This window comes from Poeciliopsis prolifica, unplaced genomic scaffold (assembly GCF_027474105.1).
Source record: "Poeciliopsis prolifica strain line A6 unplaced genomic scaffold, Auburn_PproV2 SCAFFOLD065, whole genome shotgun sequence".
Taxonomy (NCBI): Eukaryota; Metazoa; Chordata; class Actinopteri; order Cyprinodontiformes; family Poeciliidae; genus Poeciliopsis; species Poeciliopsis prolifica.
Window position 1 is genome coordinate 459263 of NW_026562440.1, and position 21885 is coordinate 481147.

A 21885-nucleotide genomic window follows, 5' to 3' on the forward strand; every position below is an offset into this window, starting at 1 on the left:
CTTCTTCCCTCCCTTCCTTCCCTGCAAGAATGAACAAAGTGGCAATAGCTTACCAACTCATTCACTAGTAGTGAATACAATGATACACCTACTGTTGTTTTGAACGTGTGACACCCAACGTGATTCGTTTCGAAAAACAGCAAAGATAAAGTTGATCATCTTGCTGGGCATGATTAAGATCCGTGTTTGTCCGTCAACTCAAAGAAAATGGGTTTGATGGAAAAACAGAATGGAGATGATTCACCACCGGTGGGAAAGGCAACCAGTCTGATACTATTTACTCGCTGCAAGGTTATTACTTGTGTCCTTGCATTCCCATCATTGCTTCTGTTGTTTGGTTTAACACACGTTATGTTTTGGAGCTGAAGTTTTTGTTTTCTCACTTGGGAACTGTTTTGAAAATAATGGCAAATATGTTCTTGCTATTGCACAGGAGGTGCAGCTGTGAGATGAGAAAAGCATTCATAGTTTAGTAAAAGGGGTTCTGACACATTTTATTGGAAGAGTCTGGAATTCACTGGAATCTTGTAATTTCCAAGCCTGCATAATTCAGGGGGAAAAAATTACAATTCTAACCCATAATCTCAATAAAGGGGCCTTTATCCTCCATTATTCTTCCCTTAATTCTTCTTCAGTGTGTTGCTCCTTCTCTTTATTGCTAATGTACTTAATTTCTTCCTCCCATTTTTCTTTTTATCAATTTTTTCTTTCCCTCATGTATATCCTTGTTTTGAGTCCTTCCTTCCCATTCTCATTATTTGTTTACCCTTGTCTCTTATTCTTTGCTTCTTCCATTTCTTTAAATTGAAGAAAAAAACATTGTGTATTTTTTCCTTCTTTCACCGTTCCTATATGTTTTTTCCCTTCATTTCCTTCATGTCTTTTTTTCCTCTCTTTATTCATTTAAGGACTCACTCAACATTTGAGGCTAGAAAAGTTTTACATTCTTTGAACCCTGAAGCAAAACTAGACAACTGGAATTTTCATTACACAATTTTGTGAGGGCAACAAAGAACCCCATTCATATTTTGCATATGGAATAGCAATAAAATCCTAGAATTTCAACAGAAAAACCAGATCGAAAACCGCATTGCAGTTCAATGTGTGTACATGTAAAAATAAGCAAAGACAAGGGTCAGAAGATGAAGTTTAATCAAGATTAAATATATGCCCAAAATGATTTTGCAACCTATAAATTCAAGAAACAAAACATAAAACTTTAAAGTAAAGAAGATGAGCTTCTCTGTCATACCAATAGTCTTATACCTTTGTCCTTTTAACAAGTCATGGGGCAAAATGAAACTTTCATTCACCTTATAATACAGTGCATTGATTTCCAAAACCATCGCCTTCCTCCAAGTCTAAAACTCCCACACATAAACCCATTCATTGAAATATTTACAGACAAGGCTTGACCACCTAAAACCAAACTGGTTAGAAATAAGAAACTTAGCAGAAACACATCTGTAGGTACAGGAAAGGCGTTGACTGAGCCATATGTAGTGACATTTTGATCCAAAAATCACGTATTAAATTACTGGAAACTCATGAACAGAGCCTTATTTGCCTTTGGATAAACATACACACACACAATGCAGTGTGATAAAAGCCAAAAAAGAAAGAACCCTTTTCCTTCAGCCATTTGACAACCCCCTAGTTTAAACAAACATTGAGAGCACAATTCATCCAGCAGACACAAAAACATGTGGATGCATAAATGGAGATTAACTTGAAGGCAGAACACAAGCCAGCCATCTCACTTTTATTCCAAACACCAGAGATGAAGATCGGTGCAGATGTGAGGCAATCCACACCAGGAAGAGTAGAAAAGAAACCGCATTTGTGAAACACCGATTTCTGCGCAGATGTAACAGAGTGTCGTGACCTGAAGGAACATGAGATTGCTGCCCGGGTTATAGATTACCTACAACGGAGTCAAACACAACTCTCTCAGGTAATATTGACACAATCTAATTTAAAGTCATTTTTAAGGGATTTGTGTTTTAGTTTGTGGAAAAGGAGAGAAGAAACAGCTGCCTCAAAACAAAAAACTGCATTTAGAAGTAACTGGATTTTAAAGTTTTTCTGCACCTTGTATTTAGATGAATTTGTTCATAAGCTGAAGAGGCTGACACTTCAGATGAACATACTGTTTTATCACTTGTCCTTCATAAATTAGGCCAGCAGTCTCCATTGAAGAAAATGAACCGCTGCTGCATTTTGCCTGTCAGAGAGAATCAAGTCATGAAGATTAAAAAAAAAAAAATGTACAAGAAGCAATAATCTGAAAACTCCTCTGCTTTAGCTAAACGATCCTCCCTGGACTTCACTTAAGCTTAGTGACCATGGAACAGAACACATTATGGTTTCACAACAAAAAAAAATGACTATGTTTGTGTACACCGATGTTTTTAATGTGGTGTATAAGCGAACCAGAGGATCTCTGGAAAAGGCATAGTGTTATGAAGCACATTTCGCAGTATCGCTGGAGTTTCAAAATCATCTGTGTTCTCAAAGGGGGCAGAAGGGGATACATGACCACCATTTCCGACAAACAGGAAAAGTCGTCTTACAGTGTTGGACATGCCGAGTTTCCATTCGTTTTTATGGGCATCAGTCACACAAGGCCACGCTGGGAAGTCCTGGGCCGCTGTGGTCAGCAGGAGGAGGAGTCCAGGGTGGCGGAGGGGGAAAGTGGTAAAACACAAGTTTAGAGGACACTCCTACAGCTTCGTGTATGCAAGTGCAGCAAGGTCAGTTAGTGAATTTACAACAGGAATGTACACTCTTTTTTTCCCCCCAAAAAGGCTCAAACAAGATGTGTAGCATGGTTGGAACTTGGTTCAGGCCTGCACCTACAGAATACATCAGTGAAATCTCCAGTTTAAAGGCTCCAGATGTGTCTCTCTGTCTCCCTCTGGTGGTTTTTTTCCTACATAACGGATCAATCAGTCCTTTGTACACAGGTACAGCCTGCTTTTTACATACATTTCCACCTACACACACAAACTATGAACAAACACTCTCCCTGTGTCTCTAGTCAGGCTTATCTGGTGTAGTAGACTCTGTAGTAAACACTCTTGGAGCGCCAAAGGGAATAGGAGTTGTCAAACTTTAGCAGGTAGACTCCACGGCCGGGGTACTGGTGGCTGCCGGCGTACACTTCCTCGTGACAGTCTCGCCGGTAAACCGGCACAATCTCATCCACGTGAGGCTTCCCTGCCTCCTTCTTCGCCTTCTCCTCCTCAGTGGGAGGATCACCTGAGGACAAAATGCCAATGGGAAAGTTTAGACCGGAGAACTGAATAATAGAGAAATGATTGAATTAAGTCCAGATTAAGGTCTCAAGACTTTGCAAAAGTTATGGTTTCGAAACTTCAAAACTGTTCCTTTGATAAACCGCTTAACATTATGTATTTTTGGTTTGTTCTTTCCAATTTCCTTTTTCATTTTTAGCAATTCCAAATATATTTTTACTCAGTGTTATTAAGTGCTTGACATTCAAGGCTTAACAAATGCAAACTAACTGAACAAGATCCCTTACCTTCCTCATCCTCGTCTTCGTCACTGGACTCCGACACGTGCACACTGACTGAAGCAGAGGCAGCGTCTGTCCACTCGAAGAACACCCCAAAGCCAATGTCATAATAGTCTGTAGCAAACTCCCAGAACAGATAAGATCCTTCCTCGTGGGTGGGGACGCGCACCGTCACAACCTCGCCGCGCCCCACCGTGATCACACTGTCAGGATCCTGGCGAATCTTCTCCTTGAAGTCCTTGATCTGCGGTCGTGTCCACATTGATGGTGCAGCGATGACTGGTGGGGAGTCTGCTGTGATTGAGGGACAAGAAGCAATTTGTGATCTGTTGAAGGGATTTGGTACCAAATTAGGAACCCAACCCAACATAAGGCTGTGATACATTGATTAATCAAATTTTCTGGTTTCAAAAGTTTAATTTGTGGCAAATCTGGATTTTTTTTCCATCAATGCAATTCTTGGATTTTCACAGGTCAGCGTAATGATAATCCACCCAAAGACAACTATCTTTATTCACATGTTTTAGAGCTTCTATTTTTTTCTACCTTTAATTCAGGTCAACTCACAGAGGGAATGATTGAAATAGGATATTTTTTGGTAATTTGTAATTCCTTTTTAAGAACAAAGTCAGAAAAAATTATTACATAGTCATCTGGAATTTTATTTTTAAGATAGATTGCCCAGCTCTATCTCTACCCTTCGGATAAATATTACATTCCCCATTAGCAATTATTCCAGCTCATGGAAACCGAATGACCAACAGGCTGATGAATAATTTGTTCATAAAATCCATGTGTGTGTGAACGATCAGCAGAAGTGGTGGGGTTTTGCTTACACAACTATCCCTCTGACATTGTGTCCTCCACTTTATCTCTTACTGGGACACCACTCGTCCCGGTTTGTGTTTTGGAATAAAATCAATGCCTTGCACATTTCCTGGATGACTTCTTTTTCCTTTGTGACTAGGACTTGTGGAAAGAGGATACCTAAACATATCATGTATCATCACTTGGTCCAGCACTTATCCTCTCTGCCCTCAAGGTCACATAAGCAAGCACAGAGTGCCATTTCCTTCTGCCATTAGCTGCACTAAAAGGAAAATGTGGATCTTTCTTTATGAGTTCATGTGTTTTATTCCAACAAGAGGGAAAAAAAAAAAGCTACAGCCAACAAACCTAATAAAGGCCCGTTCTCTGAGACCTCCTCTGCCGGCTCTGGCTCCGGCTCCCTGTCCATGCTCTCCGAATAAGAGTCCGACTGGCCTCCATTGACCGTAGGAGCTTCCTCACTGGAAAGTGGTGAAGCAGCACATAAAGTCCCAGCTGCTGAGGCGGAGGTCATATCGCCGCTGTTAAAGCTGTTAGCATCCAAGGAGCTGTTCATCAACGAATCATTCTGCTGCTGTTGCTTCTGTAAGGCCGCCTAAAACAAAAAAATGGCAATAAATTAACCCTTACGCAGAATACTCTGTGCTGGAACTGGAAGATATTTCAAATAGCCAAAATAAAATTCAACAACCAAAACCAATAAAACGGAAATAGACACTACAAACAACCAAAAACAATAAAATAAGTCATTATGAAGTCTTTGAGAGCAAAAAAAAAGACATCCCTCCTTTTTGTCCATCAAAAAAATATTGACTATCAAAAGGAAATTGTCAAGCTTGTTTTAATTTCTCATGCGATTAACTGCTCATTGCGGCATGCCTGCAGATGACTATGCTTTGATGATTTTTGGCTACATCCATCTTCCCATAAACTCTGACTAGCTTTGCTGAGGAAAACCACCCAACAGCATGTTTGACTGTGGAAGTTGTGCGTTCAGGTTGATGTTATTGCAAAAGTTGTCTGCATGAAAACAAAAAAAATACATAGAGTTACAGATTTTTTTTTCAAGAGTTATAAAAACCCATGTTTTCCTTCTGCCTCTTTGAGTTGGTATATCCCATAAAACTCCAATAAAATACAATAAAACCTGTGGTTGCATTGTGAAAAAGCTCAAAGGGTATGCATACTTTTCAAGGCCAGAGCAAGCTGCTGTCTCGCTTGTTGTTGTTACCTGCTGCTGAGCCAGCTGGACCTGATAGAGCTGCTGCATGTACTGCTGATAGTGCTGCTCCTGAAGCTGGCGGATAAGGCTCATCTGTTGCTCTGGGTTGTTGGGGTACTGCTGCGCCGCGTACTGTTGGAACTGCACTGCCGTCTGGGCGTTCAGTGCTGCCATGATCTGTTGTCTGGTTGAAATAACAGAGGAAAGCTTTGAAAGTCAGGATAGGCAACAACAGGTTGACCTGTAAACGTCTGATAATAGTAAAATCTTGAGGTCAGTTTTGCATTAGAACTTTATAAACACCTCATCGTGACATACTTCTGTTGCTCGATCCGCAGCCTCTCCTCCTCTGCTTGTCTCCTCTCCTCTTCCTCTCTTCTCAACCTTTCCTCCTCCGCAAGCCTCCATCTCTCCTCCTCCTGCCTTTGCCGCTCCCTCTCCTCCTCTTCTTGCCTCAGTCGCTCCTCCTCTTCTTTCCTAAACATGGGCAAAAACGGAAAACATGGGCTCGAACATGCATGACTGAAAATCAAAAGCAATTTTAGGGCCAAAATTGGCACTTCAAGGACATTTAGTTATTGTATTAATATAAAACTCTTAAGTGAATTGTGCGTCATGCATGTAGATGAAACTTTGGCCAAATTAATACTTAGACACTACAGCAAACTTTATATACTTTACCTTTTCCTTTCCTGCTCCTCCCTTTCAATCCTGTGCGATATGACGTAAGGAGCAAAAAGGTTACAGCACTTATTGAGAAGCTTGACAAACTCCACCATGGCCTCTTCTTTCTCCATATTACCTAGGGAGGCCCACTCCTTCCTGCACAGAAAGTAACATGGAAGGTAAACAGCACAATTAAATCATGAACAAACAGCCATGATAATTACCTGCGAGTTAGAAACTTAGATAATCTAATGCAGTACAAGAAATTCATCAAGTTCTGATTGAATTTAGCTCTCAATGATAGCGGTCATAAACTGATATTTGACTTAAACCACCCTCTCTGAGTCAATGTATTGAGTTTTTATAACAACACAAACACAAATATAAAGACTACATAATTCACATGAAAGTAAAGTTGTATTCTGCGGTTACCTTCGATCATTTCCCAGGACGTCAAAGAAGCCAACTTCTGGGGATGCATCAGGATTATAAGGGCCCAGCAACACCTGTTTGTGAAGGGCCACAAGCCGAAGCTTCTCCTCATATGTAGGGTGGAAAGCCTTGCCATCTTTATCTGATCAGGAAAAAATGGAAGAATTTAGATAGCATGTTCTTTAAGCTAAACCATGCTGAAAGAAAGCCGCTGAATATTGTAACAAATGTGTGATGCTTTACAAAGAGGACAGATAAGAAACTGCAGTTTCAAATCAATCTGATCATCTATGCAGAAAATCAGTAACAATTACATGACTGAACCAGGAGGTCACCAGGACAATTTGTATAAACTAAGCAGGGCTGCTTCGAGAAAAAAGGTGGTCAGAAAGGCGCTGCTTGTGACTTAATGAATATTACAACTACAATATATAGTTTTTTCTTTAGTGAAGAGCAGAACATTTTGACAGGGAGCAGCAGATTTATAATGGTACCGGCAAACTAAGGAAATCAAGAGGCAGATTTATGTACTGTGTGATATTTAAACAAGTAGAACTAACCCAAACTGACAAACTGGGGAGAAAATACAAAGCAGAGATTTTCTTTGTGCAGAGTGGCAACCAGGCCACTTAGCTGTTTGCACAGTCATCAGTAGTCTTCTGTGCTAAGAAAAACAACCCATATGGCCAGTGATGGAGTGGCTCACGCTTGGAAGAATCTCTTATTTTTCCAAGGGTTTAAAATATAAGTGAAGGACTTGGAATTAAAAGAGGCGGAAACATTTCAAGAGCATGCTATTCTGTAGAGCCTTATAAATGGCAACAAAGTTAGAATGTAGTTGGGAAGAAAACAATCACAGTTATACGGTCCGACATTCATATAAATTCGGCTAAAAACAAGTCTCGCATCTGTCCTCATTTGTAAGTCTTTGACATCATTAAAAATGCACCCATATACGTTCTGCAGAGGTGCAGTAAAAAAAAAAAGACTGGGCGTGTAAAAAAGCCCCCAAACAAGTCGCCGTAAGCTGCCACATTCATTTCAAAGTGGCCAACTGCTTCAGACAACATGACAAGATCTATATCATTCCAACTGAATAACCTAAACTCCGAAAACACAGCAGGTTTACATCACATACAACCGCAGACCAAAACCACAAGCGCCTCGCTCTCGTTTATACGCCTCAACGGTCAGCTAACATGTCGTTAGCTACTGATTAGCTAGAGAGCTAATAGGCGACTGACAGTTAGCAGCTAGTGGTAGCAAAATGCTAACCACAGTTAGGAGAAAACCGGGCTCACAATACATCACGCGCTTTAACAAAAATCCCGAGTAACAGCGCCAGAGCTGTTGCGTCTTAAGAATTTAACATACCTTTAAAAAATTTAAGGGCCAGTCCGTACAGCTCCAGTAAAGGAAAGCCCCATTTCCTCTCTATCGCAGATTTGCCTGACTCTCCATCGTCGCCCTCTTCGTCCGCCGGTGTATCTGTCCCAGGTTGAGGGGGAGCGAGATTCGGGTCTTCCACCTGGTTCTGCTCGCCCTCGGGGTCCGGGCTGAGGGTGAGGCCGTCGATGGAAACTTCGAGCCGGCTGGTCGTAGCGCTGTCGAGGTCGCCGCTCTGAACCTCTGTCGCCATCATTGTAGCCTGTCAGCTGAAGCAGCCACGTACCTACTTCCGTTTAGACCTGACGGAAGATCCGGTTTTTTTTTTCTAACAAGTAAACAGTGACGAGGCTTTAACCCGAAAGACAGAAAACAGTGGATTATTTACACATTTACTTTGTTTTAAAGCAAACTAAGATAAAAAGCAGTAGGATCACAGGAAAAGTCATGACAATTTCAATTTAATGTACATTACTTAAAACCAATGGACTGTCCAATTATGGACATAGACCAGACAAAATATTCATTCCATTATTCTGATTACATTTTTTTTGTCCTTGATAGCTTGTCCTTTTGCACAATTTGATTTTTTGCATCTTAATTTAAACCTTTTTTCTTTATTTGACACAGAGATTACATAAAACATTGTGTAAAAAAAACAAAAAAAAAATACATTATAATTTCCACTTGTAGTGCCAGTGCTGGTTGAGGTCAAGTATAATTTAATAAACGGAATTGATAAAACCAGTATAAAATCTTTGGTTTCTATACATTTCCAACAATTATCATCCTTTCCGATAATCATTTGCATTGACCATCAAAGAAAATCTGAGAAAATATCACTTGCATAATAATTTGGAACACTGTGTATTTACGAATGAACATAAGCAACTAAAAGTTAAGTTGCAATGTCATGTGGAAAGTTTGAATACCAAAGGACTTCATCTGAATAAACTAAACAAAGAAATCATGGAAGATGCCCTCAGCCGTCAAAAATGATTTTTTTTTTTTAAAAAGGTAAGGCATTTTCAAAAACATTGGAGTAGATAAATGGGCTACCACAAGAATCTGACCATCCTTGCAGTAAAACTAAAATACCTCTTAAATACACAAAGACCACACTGAAAGGAAATGCCCATAAGAAAGTTGACATTTTCACATATCTCTGCAAATCTTTGAGGTTGATCTACCAGCCTGTCTGTAGAACAAATGCATGTGGGCCAGATAAAACTGTTAGTTTGCCAAGTCTTTGGAAGGTGTGAACATGTTTTTGGATCCTGAGGCAGCTGCTGACTGGAAATGGCCATTAATCCCTTTGCATCTCTGGTGTCTGAAGTGCAGTCCTGACTGTACACGAGCACTGATTCCTTTCAACAGTTTTGTTTTATTTCTGTAGCCTAAAGCTTAATGATCACCCAAATTAAAAATGAATCAAGACAAAACTGTGCCTTTACTTATTATTTGAACAATTGTAAGCTTTCTTATCTGTTTGTATTTTCAGAATTGCTTCTAGGAAGCATATTCCTCTCTGAGAACTTCCAGCTCACAAGGGAGCTGGAAGTTTAACACCCTGATTTTGCATAGCAATATGGTCTGTGTTCACAGGCAATACCCAATTAGGGTCCTCAGACAGAGCAACCGATAGAGCTGTGAACATCCTAAGTGACAAGAGCATCTTACCTGAACAAAGGTGACGGCGTAAAAGCGCTGAGATCAATAAGCACTGACTTTGATGGGAAATTACACAGCAGCTCTCAGGTACTGTAAATTCACAAAGCCAGCAAATTCACTGCTATACACTGGGTAACTTTCATTCTCAGTTTTTTTTTATTTCTTTTCAAAATAGGACAATACAAAAATGGATGACTTCAATAAAACTATATTGCCAAACATGAAGCCTTTTTCCTGTGGTTTACCACAGCATGAGATCAACCCTCTAAATCTTGTGAGTCATCCAGAGTCTGGATTTCATTTAGTGGTTCTGTTTTGCAATGTTAAAGTTAATCCACGCCCAGAGAAGTTTCATAAATGGAAAAACACAACTTTTTCAAAGGACATTTACATAAAAGCCGCCAAACTGATGATCAAGTCCACTGTTAAGTTGTTAACCGAATAAAAGCTAATCTTGTCAAACAAAAAGGGACAAATGATCCTGTCTGCAATCTTAGCTGGGCTATTGACTTGATCCCTCTCCTATATAGATAAGTCTACTAATTGAAACTGGCCACTCCTTTGGGTTTCTTTTGAACTGGAGTTTGTATATTCCAGTTAACATTGTGCCACTTAGGAAGACAGTGAAGAATAATTTAGGACATTATCTTTAAAATAAATGATGGATAGATGGATTTGCTCTTTTTCCTCTGACACATTGCAAATTATATACAGGATGCATAACTTTCAGTGAAAATTTGGCCTTTTTCTTTCCACTTTTTCATGAAGGTCTGATATATTAAGTGCATAATAAACATGTTCCTTTGATAGATTATCAACCTGAGCTGCAAAACCTCTGTAGTTTCTCCAGTTACTTTGGTGATCTTCAAGGTTTTTTTGATCCACTTTCTTTGTCTGTCCTGTCAGCAGATGAGGGAAGAATTTCCAAAAAAGGTACAGAAGCATGAGTTGTTTTTTTTTTAATAAATTAAAAGTAAAAAGTAGCCATCATAGAAATTACTCAAGGAGGTAAAGAAGTATTTGGTAAAAGTTTATTCATGTTTTGAGTAATTGATCAAATTATGAATCATTTAATATTTAAAAAAATCAGACAGACTAAAATCTAAAGGCAAGAGGAAATTTTGGTATTTTAAGGACCAAATTGATAATTAGTTACAATAAATAAATAAATAAAATCAGGTAAAATATGTTTTTTTCCCCTAAATCAGTTTCTTTCTAAATAAAACTTATGAAGCTTTAACAAAAGCTGTGGGTGTATGCCTGTGCTTGGTGAATTTTTTGGTTAAAACATCTTTTTCATTCTGGGTAGAGAATCCAAAAACTCTGAAAAGCGATAATTCGTAACAAAATTTCTCAAATAAAAGTAAAAAGTACAGTGTAATAAAACCACTGCTAAAGGTCATTTCCCCCCCCAACAAAAAACGTTACTCAAGTAAATGTAATTGAGTAAATGTAACTGGTTATTACTAAGTTAGGTGAAAGGCAACTTCTATGACTTCCTTCCATTTTATGCTGATTAAGTGAACACACTTTTCAGGCTTTTATGTTTAAAAAAAACTGAAAAATGTGTCTGTTAAAGAAAATCCGCCCCAAAAAGTTTTAAATTATAACATGACTAATTGAGAAAAGGCTCAATGTTATAACTCAAACTGTAAGTTAAATTATAATTTAATTTAGTTCATGTCATTGCTTTACTTGACATGAACTGGGCTTGTGAATTCAGAACCAAGCCCTGGGATTCAGCCCTTTGAACTTGTGCCCTGTTGGGAATATTTCCGTCCAGTCTCTCTTTGAAGACCACCGGTCCGTTAGTGTGGCTTCATTTATCCGCCATTTCAGAGGCGGATAAATGTTTTCTCTGCCAATGTGTATTGAAGGCCACAGCTTCCATTACCCCCCGCCTTTCTATGGGCCCGCGGCCGCTCCAGCGCTGCGGGTGTGACGGTTTACACCTCCGCGGGCCCGCAGACCGTCTGAAGTCGCTGCGCGGTCGCTCCAGTGCCAGTCGGCCCCGATGGCTGACCCATTCACACGTCCGGACAGCAGCGACCTTTGATCGCGGAGGGATATATTAACCCGAGCAAACTCGAAAGGGCTCAATCTCAGTTGGGCACTGGGACGCGGAGGACCATGTCTGCGGTTCATGGGAACGTGCGCGTTGGGGATCTGAGTCACTTCCAGATGTATCAAGAGGGGCCCCTGCAGTTGAACAGCGCGGTACCGTCAGGTCAGTTTCTTTAGGATCTAAGCTTTCTGTAAAAATAGATAGTTTCAGCATTTATGTGCGTTTTACGCTCTTGCTGACTCTTCGTGTCATTTACGCATTTCCCCAAACTTCTTCCAGAATATGGCGCCTCAGACGTTACAAACTTCTTTACCGCAGCCAACCCTGGTGCCAGAGGGGACAAGTGCGTTGCTATACTGACCCACAGGAGAAAGAGGACCAATTTCACTCAGCAGCAAATCGAAATTCTGGAGAAAGTTTACTCTGACACCAAATACCCAGATATCTACTTGAGGGAGAGACTGGAGGCTCTGACTGGGCTGCCGGAGTCCAGGATTCAGGTGCTGTGCTTTAGGTTGACGGATTCAACTCAACAGAATCACTTTTCATTGATTACTTGTGACAAAAAAATTAACCATTCCTTTTATTTTCTTGTCAGGTGTGGTTTCAGAACAGAAGGGCCAAGTCTCGTCGCCAAGTTGGCTCCACAAGAGCATCTAGCGCACCATCAGGAAGCCCCTTTGGGCAACTTCAAAGCAGAATGTGTCCAGAGAAAAGTAACTATGAAATGAAGTCACTCGAAAGCCCCCCATTGGATCAGGGATCTTTTTCTTACTTGGCTTCTTTCTTTTTCAGTGTACGATAGCCATGGTACCGAGGTACACAGGTCAGGAGGTCTAGAGGACGGTTGGACCAAATCCAGCAGCTACGACCGCCAGCTACCTTCCTGCCTCTACGACAAGGGAACCAGAGCCCCAGCAGAGCAGATACAGATTAAGCCTGCCGGGGCCATCTCAAGCTGCTGCATCCCTCTTTATCCCAAAGAGCTGGAGCACCATCCAAGAACCAAAACCAGCATGGCTGGCAACCAGGGCCCACAAGTTCTGGTGGAGTATGACAATTTCCCACCAAATAAAACAATTGGACCAGAGATGAAAGTTGTGATTCCTCCCCTTCCGGCCCAAGAAAGCTTCAGCAGGTTATCCCCGCAGGATAAGGAAGGTCAAATGGGCTACCCACAACCGAAGTCCACAGAAAGGTTCAACCAGTTTTCTCCAGTCTTTAGTGGAGAGGCGCAGGACATCAGTGACTCTGATTCTGACTGGGAAAGTGATGCCATAGCTGGCTTTCATGGCTTTATGTGATGTGTGCAAAGAGTCAATGTGAATGATAGCATTTTTATTTATTATAAAGCTGTAATAAGACTGAGTGTTAAAAACAAACTGAGAAATCTCTTGATATGTATTAACTTGAATCTATTTTTGAATAAATTCAATAACAATAAGCAGTTGAAATAGCATGTTTAATATAAAAAGAGGAAAACATTTATATACAATTGCCCTGAGGCGCTCTCATATACATCTGTACAAAACAAACAAGAAGGAAGTGTTGACTTGAGATCTTAAGGGTTAAGTCAATAATGCAGGCTTCATTTGTGGGGGGAAGGTGGGACGGGGATTGCAGCAGCAGCCATGCCTGAGGTGGAAATGCTAAGATCTTAAGAGTAAAAGGCATCGAAACCCAACATTTCTCCTTTATAAAAATACCAAAATCTCTTTTCAGTGCACACAAAAATTACAAAAGCCATTTCTGAACATACAGCAGAAATGTTGACAATAGTCCTAATAATCATATAATATACAATTATCTACAATCAGTTTTATAAAACATTCTTCAGCTTCCCCTGTGCTTGCCAGCGGCGGAGCAACAGAACAAAACACTTACAGGGGGGAAACATTAGGGACAGGAAATATTTCTTCACAACCATACACATCTATGCAAAAATAAATAAATACAGACTATAAAACTGTTAGAATCAATGTTTGGCACATGGAAACCAATAAATAACACCTAAGAGCTTGGAGATCTCAACTGTGGCAGGTAAAGGTAAAGATTAGTGATGACAGGAGACTGTTTCAGGCTTGTATTGATTGGTTGCACAAACATTTTTATACAATAAAACGGGTGGGTAAAACACACGACATCTTCCCTCTGTTTAGAAAACCCCAGGAATCCGAGACAAACTTCGCCCAAACTTGGGCTTGCACAACGGTGAGCCACAGTGTCAACAAGGCCCAATCTTTGTCGCCTTAACAGCTCCGTTTCAGGAGATGACAATAGTGAGCTTCATTTCAGTGTGTGCATGCACCTGTGTGTGTGTGTGTGTGTGTGTGTGTGTGTGTGTGTGTGTGCATGGCTATGTGTGTGTTAGGGAAGATGCAGAGACTCAGACCGCATTGGTGTTGTTGGCAGCGAATGCGTGCAGATTGCCCAGCTGACTAAGACCACTCTGGATGTGTGCCACGTGGATTTCAACGTTATTCTGAAAGCAACTGAAAAAAGAAGATTAAAAAGTCATAAAAAAAATAAAAATAAACAAGCAATGCGTCCTAAAAGTTTTCATCCCCCAATTTTTTTTTTTCAAATTATCCCTTTAAAATGCCGTGTGGTTTGTGGTTGTAAACAGATTTTATGTGAGAGACCAACACCAATTAGTAGCATAATTGAAGTTGTAACAAAGATCTTAAAAGTTTGGCAAGCGTTATTTTCTACCAAGTTTGTACATCTGGACACAGAATTCTACGGCCCATTCTTTGCAAAACAGCTAATCCTAACTTGATCAAATATACAAGTAATGCAATAAGATTAATAATTGGATTTAGGTCTGATCTTTGACTGGAACCTTCTAACATATGATTATGTTGTGATCTAAAACTGGAGTCCAAACCTTTAGCTGAAAATGCTGCCAGGCCAAAAAATATCAAGCTAACTGAACTATTTTACTCAATAAATAAATAATTAATTTTAGTTTTCAATATATGTCACTTGTTTGCTTATACACTAAACATACAACATTCAATTGGAACAAATAAAGTAGATTAATTTGGTCAACAAAAACAAAAAGAACAGCATCTCCAGCATGATGGCACCACAACCCTGTTTCACCATGGCATAATATTTTGAAGGGTTGCATGGAGTCTAAACTAAACCCCAAATAGAATTCCTTATCATTTGTAGTTGCAATGTGATGAAAAGGTAAATATATCTAAAGTCACAATTATAAATGTTTTATTCACCTGGAGCATGACTACAGAAAAGTAGAAGGAACAATTTGTAGGTGGTTTACCTGAGGTTGGATGAATCAATGGATGCTTTGATGTCATTCAGGGAGTCTGTTAGAGATTTAAACTCGAATGAATTCAGATCTCCTCCGTCTGCAAGACACTGAAATAAAAACAGGACACCGTGTAAGGATTTGCCACACATGAGCATAACCAGTCTAATTCCGTCATGCGTTGCTGTGAGGGGCCAGATGTCTCTCTACTCTCCAACCTTTATCTGTAGCAGCAACGCAGTGAGGCGGGAGACGAGGTGTGTGAGGCTGGCGTTTGTCACGCTCGGCTGGCCATCCCGCTGCGTGTTGCTCAGCTGCACCATCTGCTGGGCCTCTTCTTCGCAGCGCCGCCGCAGATCTGTGGGATGGTCAGCTGGAACCATGCCCTGGTCTGGAGAGAGCTGAAAGCATAAAACAACTCTATGTAACAAAGCCTCTTGTCCTTCACTTTTTATTACGTGGTCACAGATAAACAGAGGTACAGACAGTGGGATTCAAAATAAATCCCAGTGACTAAGCCTGGTTGTATTTAAGTATTCATTTTGACTTACTTCACAACAGAACTGCTGAACTTCATGCAGCACCTTGTTCAGATCTTTATTGAGCTGCTCCAGCTCGAGCACAGTGGTGGCATATCGCTTCTGGAAGTCCAGGTCAATCGGCATCGAGTACGACTTCTGAACACAGGAAGCCGACATGCAATAAGGTTAAGCCTCATATCTGCATCTTCTAAAGATGTACTTTTAGTCATATTAGTGAATGACTTTACCAGTTTCTCTGCCTCTGTGTTCATTTCTTTTAAGTGCTTTATGTGCTCTTTCTTGATCATGAGGATTTTAGATAGCCTCGTCTGAAAAGTAGAAAAATGTGTTTGGAGTGGCGCTCATTTTTAATGATCCAAACGTTTTGACAGAAAATACTTACAACTTGGACTAAGAATTTTACAGGAAATCCTCCCAGTGTTTCTCCCTCTGTGCTGGGCAGCTTGCTCCTCCATGGTGAAGCGTTCATAAGAGGATCATTGTCCTGGTTTTAAAAGAAAGAAATTTAAATGTATGTTGATAACCAGTTTAGACAATGAGAAAAGACAATTACACGGAATGACGAAAGTACAACAAAATGTAAAATTATTGTACTGTAAAATGACCATCCAGTGTTTGCCTCAATCCAAGGGGGTTGTTGGAAGTTGTGATTGTGTAAAATCCCCTTCCTGATTGGAGTGAGTTTTCTTAGCCCAATATTAGCTCCGACTGCTGCTATCCATTACATCCAGCATACACTACCTTGCTAAGAAGTATATTAAACTGACAAAGTCAGACACGGGAATGTAACTGCAGATGAAGCTAGTTTTACAAAATACAAACTCGGATTAAGAATTCATGCTAAGCCTTTCTGACTGTTGAAAGTTCATCATCTCTTAAATTCTCAACAGAATACATTGAAGTTTGTAACACTACAAAATGGAAAAAAAGTTCAGGAGGCACTGCCAGACCAAACCAAAAACTGTCACTGGATGTAGGTTTACCATTTGAACAGGAGTGGTAACAGATGGGTAGGGCGCTCGAGGAGGAGTCATGAGGTTCTGTATGTAGCGTGTTGACCGGTGCTTCTGTGCGAAGGCAGAGATGGGCATAGTCTCATTGGGCTCATTGCTCTGAAAAATAGAAAAATAGCTAAATTTAAAAAAAAAATTAATCCACCATTTCATATGTTTATGTATTTGTTAGAGCAATTGCCTACTGCGGTGTTACTTCATCAGCAACAGAAGAAGGCAAACACTTTACCAGGACTTCGTAATCAGGCACAGTGTGAGTTCCCAGGCCGCTGCGGTCGAAGGTGACACGGTAAGTTGCAGCGCTGGTGTCAACAGCATCAATCTGCCCCGTGAAAAGCCCGTCATGAACACCTCGAAGCCGAGCTTAAAGACAAAACAAACAAACAAACAAAAAAAAACGTTATCTGATTGCAATCATGTGACTGAAGTTAAAGCACATAATGTTTTCATTCCAGTGACCTTACCTGTGACTTTAGTTCCTATGATGAGTGGTAACGGGATTTCATCGGGAAGGTCTTTGCAAGTCGACACGTCTGACAATTTCCTCTGCTGCAGAAGTCGCATCTTCTGACGTTTTTGTCTCAGGGCCGTTCGCTCTTCAGCAAAGAAGGCCGACGAACACCTACGTGGATCATTAGAGTCCAGCTATGAGATGCCAATTCTTTTCCACTGCAGAGTTCAGAGTTGCTAATTGAAAAAGTAATGAAAATGAGCTAATTTATATTTTATTGTAAAACTCAAAGCGCACCGTCTTGGTTTCCCCATCAGCCTCCTGATTGTTCCCCACTCGACTCGAGTCAGTTTTCTTGTTTTTAGGTTGGGAAAAGATTCCTTGAGGCACAAGCAAAATTCATTGTCCCCTTCAAAAAGAGGCCTGGGAAAATAAAAGAACATACTTTAATGAGGGAATTAAATGAAAACATAATTATTAATTTTATTTTTATCTAAAGATGTTTTATAGTTTATAAATATAAGTACACAATCATATTCAGTTAATTAGAGTACAAGTTCCGATGAGGCTCGCTTGTCAGATTAAAAGTAGCATTGAAATGTTCGAGAGGGTATTACATATACTTTCCATCCACATTTTTGTACTGAAAATATTACTAGTCTGACATAATATTCTAATCTCGAAACATGAATATCAGTTTGGACATTCAAGTGGACACAGTTCATTTTTCTGCATGAACTGTGTCTAAAATGACAAGCAGAACTCATTTTTGCTGATTTATATGTCCTAAATCTAGAAGTATTACTTACTGTGGGGAAAAGTGAGAATTTACCTGTCAATATTGGAATAAAACCATTCATAGATGCACCATTTGTGAGCTTTGGGTAGCTTAAGAAGGTTTCTCAACCTCAACCCAATTTTTTGTGACGCCTTCTTATCTGGTGTTACGATGTTAGAAAACTTCTGCAAGAGAAGTAAAATAGTCATTTAAGTAAATATACAAACACAGTAAGTGAACATTCAGTTTAATGGACTCATCACATGGATTGTTTTTTTTTTTTACTGAAAGTGATAAATCTCACTGATTCTAATTTTTTTAAGGGCAAGAATTATACAAATGTTTTGGAAACGGATGTGGAAAAATAAGGTTTAAAGTCATAATTTTTGTGAAAGAACAAACAAAGCTGGGCTGAGGCAATTCCTATGTCATGGTATATGAATTTTAGCCTTGTGAATAATTTTCTTTTAGTCTGCTGAATATTTCATGAAGCATCTTTAAATACACACACAGCTCTGCTCTGATGTCGTCCATATATATATTCAAGGCGACAGAAACAACGCTACAGTCACACAATAACCACACTTGAGGCACAATTCCAGAAATTCAACCAGAATGGGAAAGTACACGTCACTTCTCCTTTATAATTATGACATGTTAGTAGCTTTTCACCTGTGGCGTAGTGGTGACCCTCTGGCTCCTACGAGGAGATCTGGAGGAGATTCGCTGCTGGGGTGGTTCATCTTCATCCCGAAACAAACGGCTTCTCTTAGAACTCCGTGTGGGCTGAGGAAACAAACGTAGGGTTTCTAAACAGACTTAATATTTCTAAATAAAAAAACCCAGTTATTAGACATTCTCTTTATAAGAATTTATAAGCAGTACAAGCTAAAACACCTGCCATTTGATGAGATAAAAGTAAACTAAACTAGGTCTTCATTTTTTCTAAAAGCAAACCTCCATAAAAAAAAACAACAAATAAATATAAATTGAATTGATAAATTGATTTTCTTTTGATACCAATGTGAGAAATTTGCCTCCCTGTTATTAAAAACCAAAATAAACTATTAAAATGTCTTTTCGTATATGACAACTAACTGGCACAATAACAACCCACATGATCCAGATCATTCCAGTCGTAACCCTTATTATGTTTCTTACCGTGTCCATTGTGATGGAAGAATGTCGTCCTCTGGTGTTATGAGCTCTTGTGAAGCTGTTTTTTTCATTTAATGTGTTGGACAAACTGCCCTCTGTAAAATAGTTAGTGGATTTGTTTAAAATAACATCACTACTAAACACAGAAGACAGGTTTTGAAAAGAAAAATCAACATGTTTCCTGAAACATGAGAAAAACTGAAGCTGACAGCACCGAGACAAAGAAAGTGACCACCGACCTTTTAGACTGACGAGCGCCTCAGCTGAGGAGCCTGAGGAAAAGGAAAAAAATTGTACTATGTTACATAAAAACAAAATGATATAGAAAGAACAAAATGATATAGAAAGAAATTAAATTAGGATAGAATTTGTTTTAGAATTTATACCCATGTGTTTTCCATATTTTGACAATTTAAGACATTTGTATCTCACCAAAAAAGACTGAATTAAATACTTTCAACCCAAACTATCACTGGGTGAACTGTGTACACTAAAGATGAAGTGAAACATTTTTAGGTGACTGGAATCGGATGTTTCACACTTCATCCATATGTTAAAACAACAAGGTCCCATTGACAGGCAGACTTAATCAGTCATTTTCACTATTAATGAATTATAAAGGTTAAATCAGAAGAAGCCCAAAAGATGCAAGACACAAAGTAAACATTATTATCAACAGAAACACATCAGGGGTTCATTCAGGCTACTAAAACAGAAGCTCAGCCACATAAGTAAACAGGTAGAGGAAGTTAAGTTACAGCAGTTTTAACCTTAATCAGAATTCAGTATTTTTATCATTGGACATGGTGGATCGGAAAATGTAGGGAGTCAGTTGCAGGTACAATAAAACAGAGGCAATATTTGATTGGGGAACAGAAAATGCTAACAATGATGAAGGTGGGGGGTTTCAATTCAATAAGGCAGGCAATACATATGCCCTATCTGCCCGTATGTGAACCTACCATTATTTGAGCATGTTTTAAAAAAAGACAAGATAGTAACTTGTCATGCAAAGACGATTTCCATGACTTCATGCTTGTATATACTTTTACCAATTAACATTATAAACTAACAGCACTGTTTAAGAACTTGGATTGAACTAGAATGAATACAAATTACTACATAAGTGGACTAAATTGACAATATGTGACACATAAAGCACAAGTGCAGCTGTTAAAATGAGTGAATGACCTAAGCTAAAACATAAATGGAGTCCATTTTCCTCTCCAGTGCTAAAGGTGAACACATCTGTTCTTTACTTTGAAATGATCTTATTTTGTGACATTGTGCGCACTGCATTTTCAGACTTCCAGAAAAAGTGTAAGTGAAACATTGCCTCTTAAAGTAACTGTCAGGATATCAGTGATACAGAGAGAGACGGCTCAGTAACTTTAGACTGCTTTTCAGAAGTCACTAAGTGTTTCATTTTTATTTTACCTGTTTAGAGCTCTTAAAGGCTAAGCAAAATTAATTAAATTGACTTGTAAACACAAAAGTACAACAGGAACCGACTCAAGCATTGTATCTTTAACAACAAATGCTATTTCTGCTGGCTTCCACAATTTCTTGTTTAAAAAAAAAAAGACATTTTCAAATGGAATTTAAATCTCTGAGAATATCCTAGTTACCCCCTCCCGGCCCATTACACCACGCTCCCACGAACCATCGATCCAAGGCGGACCTTTTAACCCTGACAGCATCCACACAGTTCCAGTAGAAATAGCTGACGAAGTCATTAAGGCCTTCACCCTAAGTTTGAGCTGTCAAGTGTGGTCTGTAGCGCGAAAGCATGCATTAAACCAGCTAACGTTGATACGTTATAAAGTTATCATAATAATTAATTACATTATCAACGATAGTTTCAGTTGTTGAATAAAAAACTTAAGAAGCCGACACGTAGCGTTTAACCAGGTAAAATTACCGTAGCTAACGAGCCGTTGGGATAAAACTAAGCCACTGGCAGAAAGAGAACTAAATAAACTATGCCCAAGTACACAGATTAATGCCTTGTAGCAAACGTGGGTTTTGTAGTCCTTTTGTTATTGCTAATAGGGTCTTGGAGTTAGCATCGGTTAGCTCACAGCTAAGCTAATGGCATTTGTTTACTCGGTTGGGGTGAAGTAACTTGTTCAACTCTAACGTTAGCTCTGGTTAGCCTGCTGTGCTAACAAACGGTAGCTGACTACAACAAACCGGTTCATCTAGGTTTAAAACGGACTTCATGAAGTCAGACCACGGCATCATTATTTCTATTACATGAATGTAATTTTGGCTTTTTATCCGCTCTTCATCTCATCACCAGAGCACCGCAGCTTGTTTACGTTGTAAAACTGTTAAATTTGTGTTGTTACTCACTCTCGTCTAACAGCTGGTCCATCTCCGCCATCTTGAATTAGCCGCGCCGCTTTTTCAAAGACGTTGTCAAAATGCATTCTGGGTGGGAAATCTGTGTGGAGGGCGATTTGAGGAATAAACATTGTATAACTCAGCAAACTGGTGGGTGAAAAGTTGTTTTGTTCCATTAAATTAAATCAGATACAAACTTTACATTTCATATATCCGCAAAGGGGATTGTAATTCTCACCGGAAACATTTGAAAAACTGTTGGGAATGATATCAAAACCAGATTCAGCCTCAGGCACTCAGCAACCAGTCTTTGTTAGAGGCTTAGCACATTCTGAGACCTACGAGGGTATAATGCCTTAATAAGCACACTATAATGATCCTATGTTGGATTTTCCCAGCTGTATAATTGATAATAGCAAATATTTGTGAAATAACACATTCTCACACGTCATTTTTATTGAATGAGATTCTACAAACTAGAGTATTTGTGTTTACTTCTGATGTATCTGATTCAT

At 39.4% G+C, this 21885-nt stretch overlaps 3 protein-coding genes across 4 annotated transcripts; 1 reads left to right on the forward strand and 2 right to left on the reverse strand.

The window, feature by feature from the left end:
• Positions 1-1135: 1135 nt before the first annotated feature.
• Positions 1136-8353, reverse strand: acbd3 (acyl-Coenzyme A binding domain containing 3). Of its 2 annotated transcripts, none has more exons than XM_055020043.1 (8): positions 8061-8353; positions 6687-6828; positions 6270-6410; positions 5907-6065; positions 5598-5772; positions 4715-4961; positions 3545-3829; positions 1136-3261 (listed from the first exon to the last, which is right to left on the reverse strand). In XM_055020043.1, exons 1-8 carry the CDS (start codon positions 8326-8328, stop codon positions 3047-3049), a joined length of 1632 nt encoding a protein of 543 aa, XP_054876018.1. In that variant the 5' UTR covers positions 8329-8353; the 3' UTR covers positions 1136-3046. The 2 variants fall into 2 exon arrangements, with proteins under 2 accessions (XP_054876018.1, XP_054876017.1); XM_055020042.1 differs by having other exon boundaries at positions 3545-3832.
• Positions 8354-11844: 3491 nt separating this feature from the next.
• On the forward strand, positions 11845-13112 carry mixl1 (Mix paired-like homeobox). The gene is made up of 4 exons (XM_055019972.1): positions 11845-11970; positions 12088-12308; positions 12407-12524; positions 12604-13112. The coding sequence occupies exons 1-4, from the start codon at positions 11874-11876 to the stop codon at positions 13110-13112; spliced, it is 945 nt and encodes a 314-aa protein (XP_054875947.1). The 5' UTR covers positions 11845-11873.
• Positions 13113-13251: 139 nt separating this feature from the next.
• lin9 (lin-9 DREAM MuvB core complex component) lies at positions 13252-21534 on the reverse strand. The gene is made up of 15 exons (XM_055020044.1): positions 21380-21534; positions 19264-19296; positions 19028-19119; positions 18539-18652; positions 17921-18051; positions 17386-17511; positions 17102-17259; positions 16867-17000; positions 16608-16736; positions 16007-16108; positions 15852-15932; positions 15634-15759; positions 15301-15483; positions 15095-15192; positions 13252-14300 (listed from the first exon to the last, which is right to left on the reverse strand). Exons 1-15 carry the CDS (start codon positions 21408-21410, stop codon positions 14195-14197), a joined length of 1644 nt encoding a protein of 547 aa, XP_054876019.1. The 5' UTR covers positions 21411-21534; the 3' UTR covers positions 13252-14194.
• Between the last annotated feature and the right edge of the window lie 351 nt (positions 21535-21885).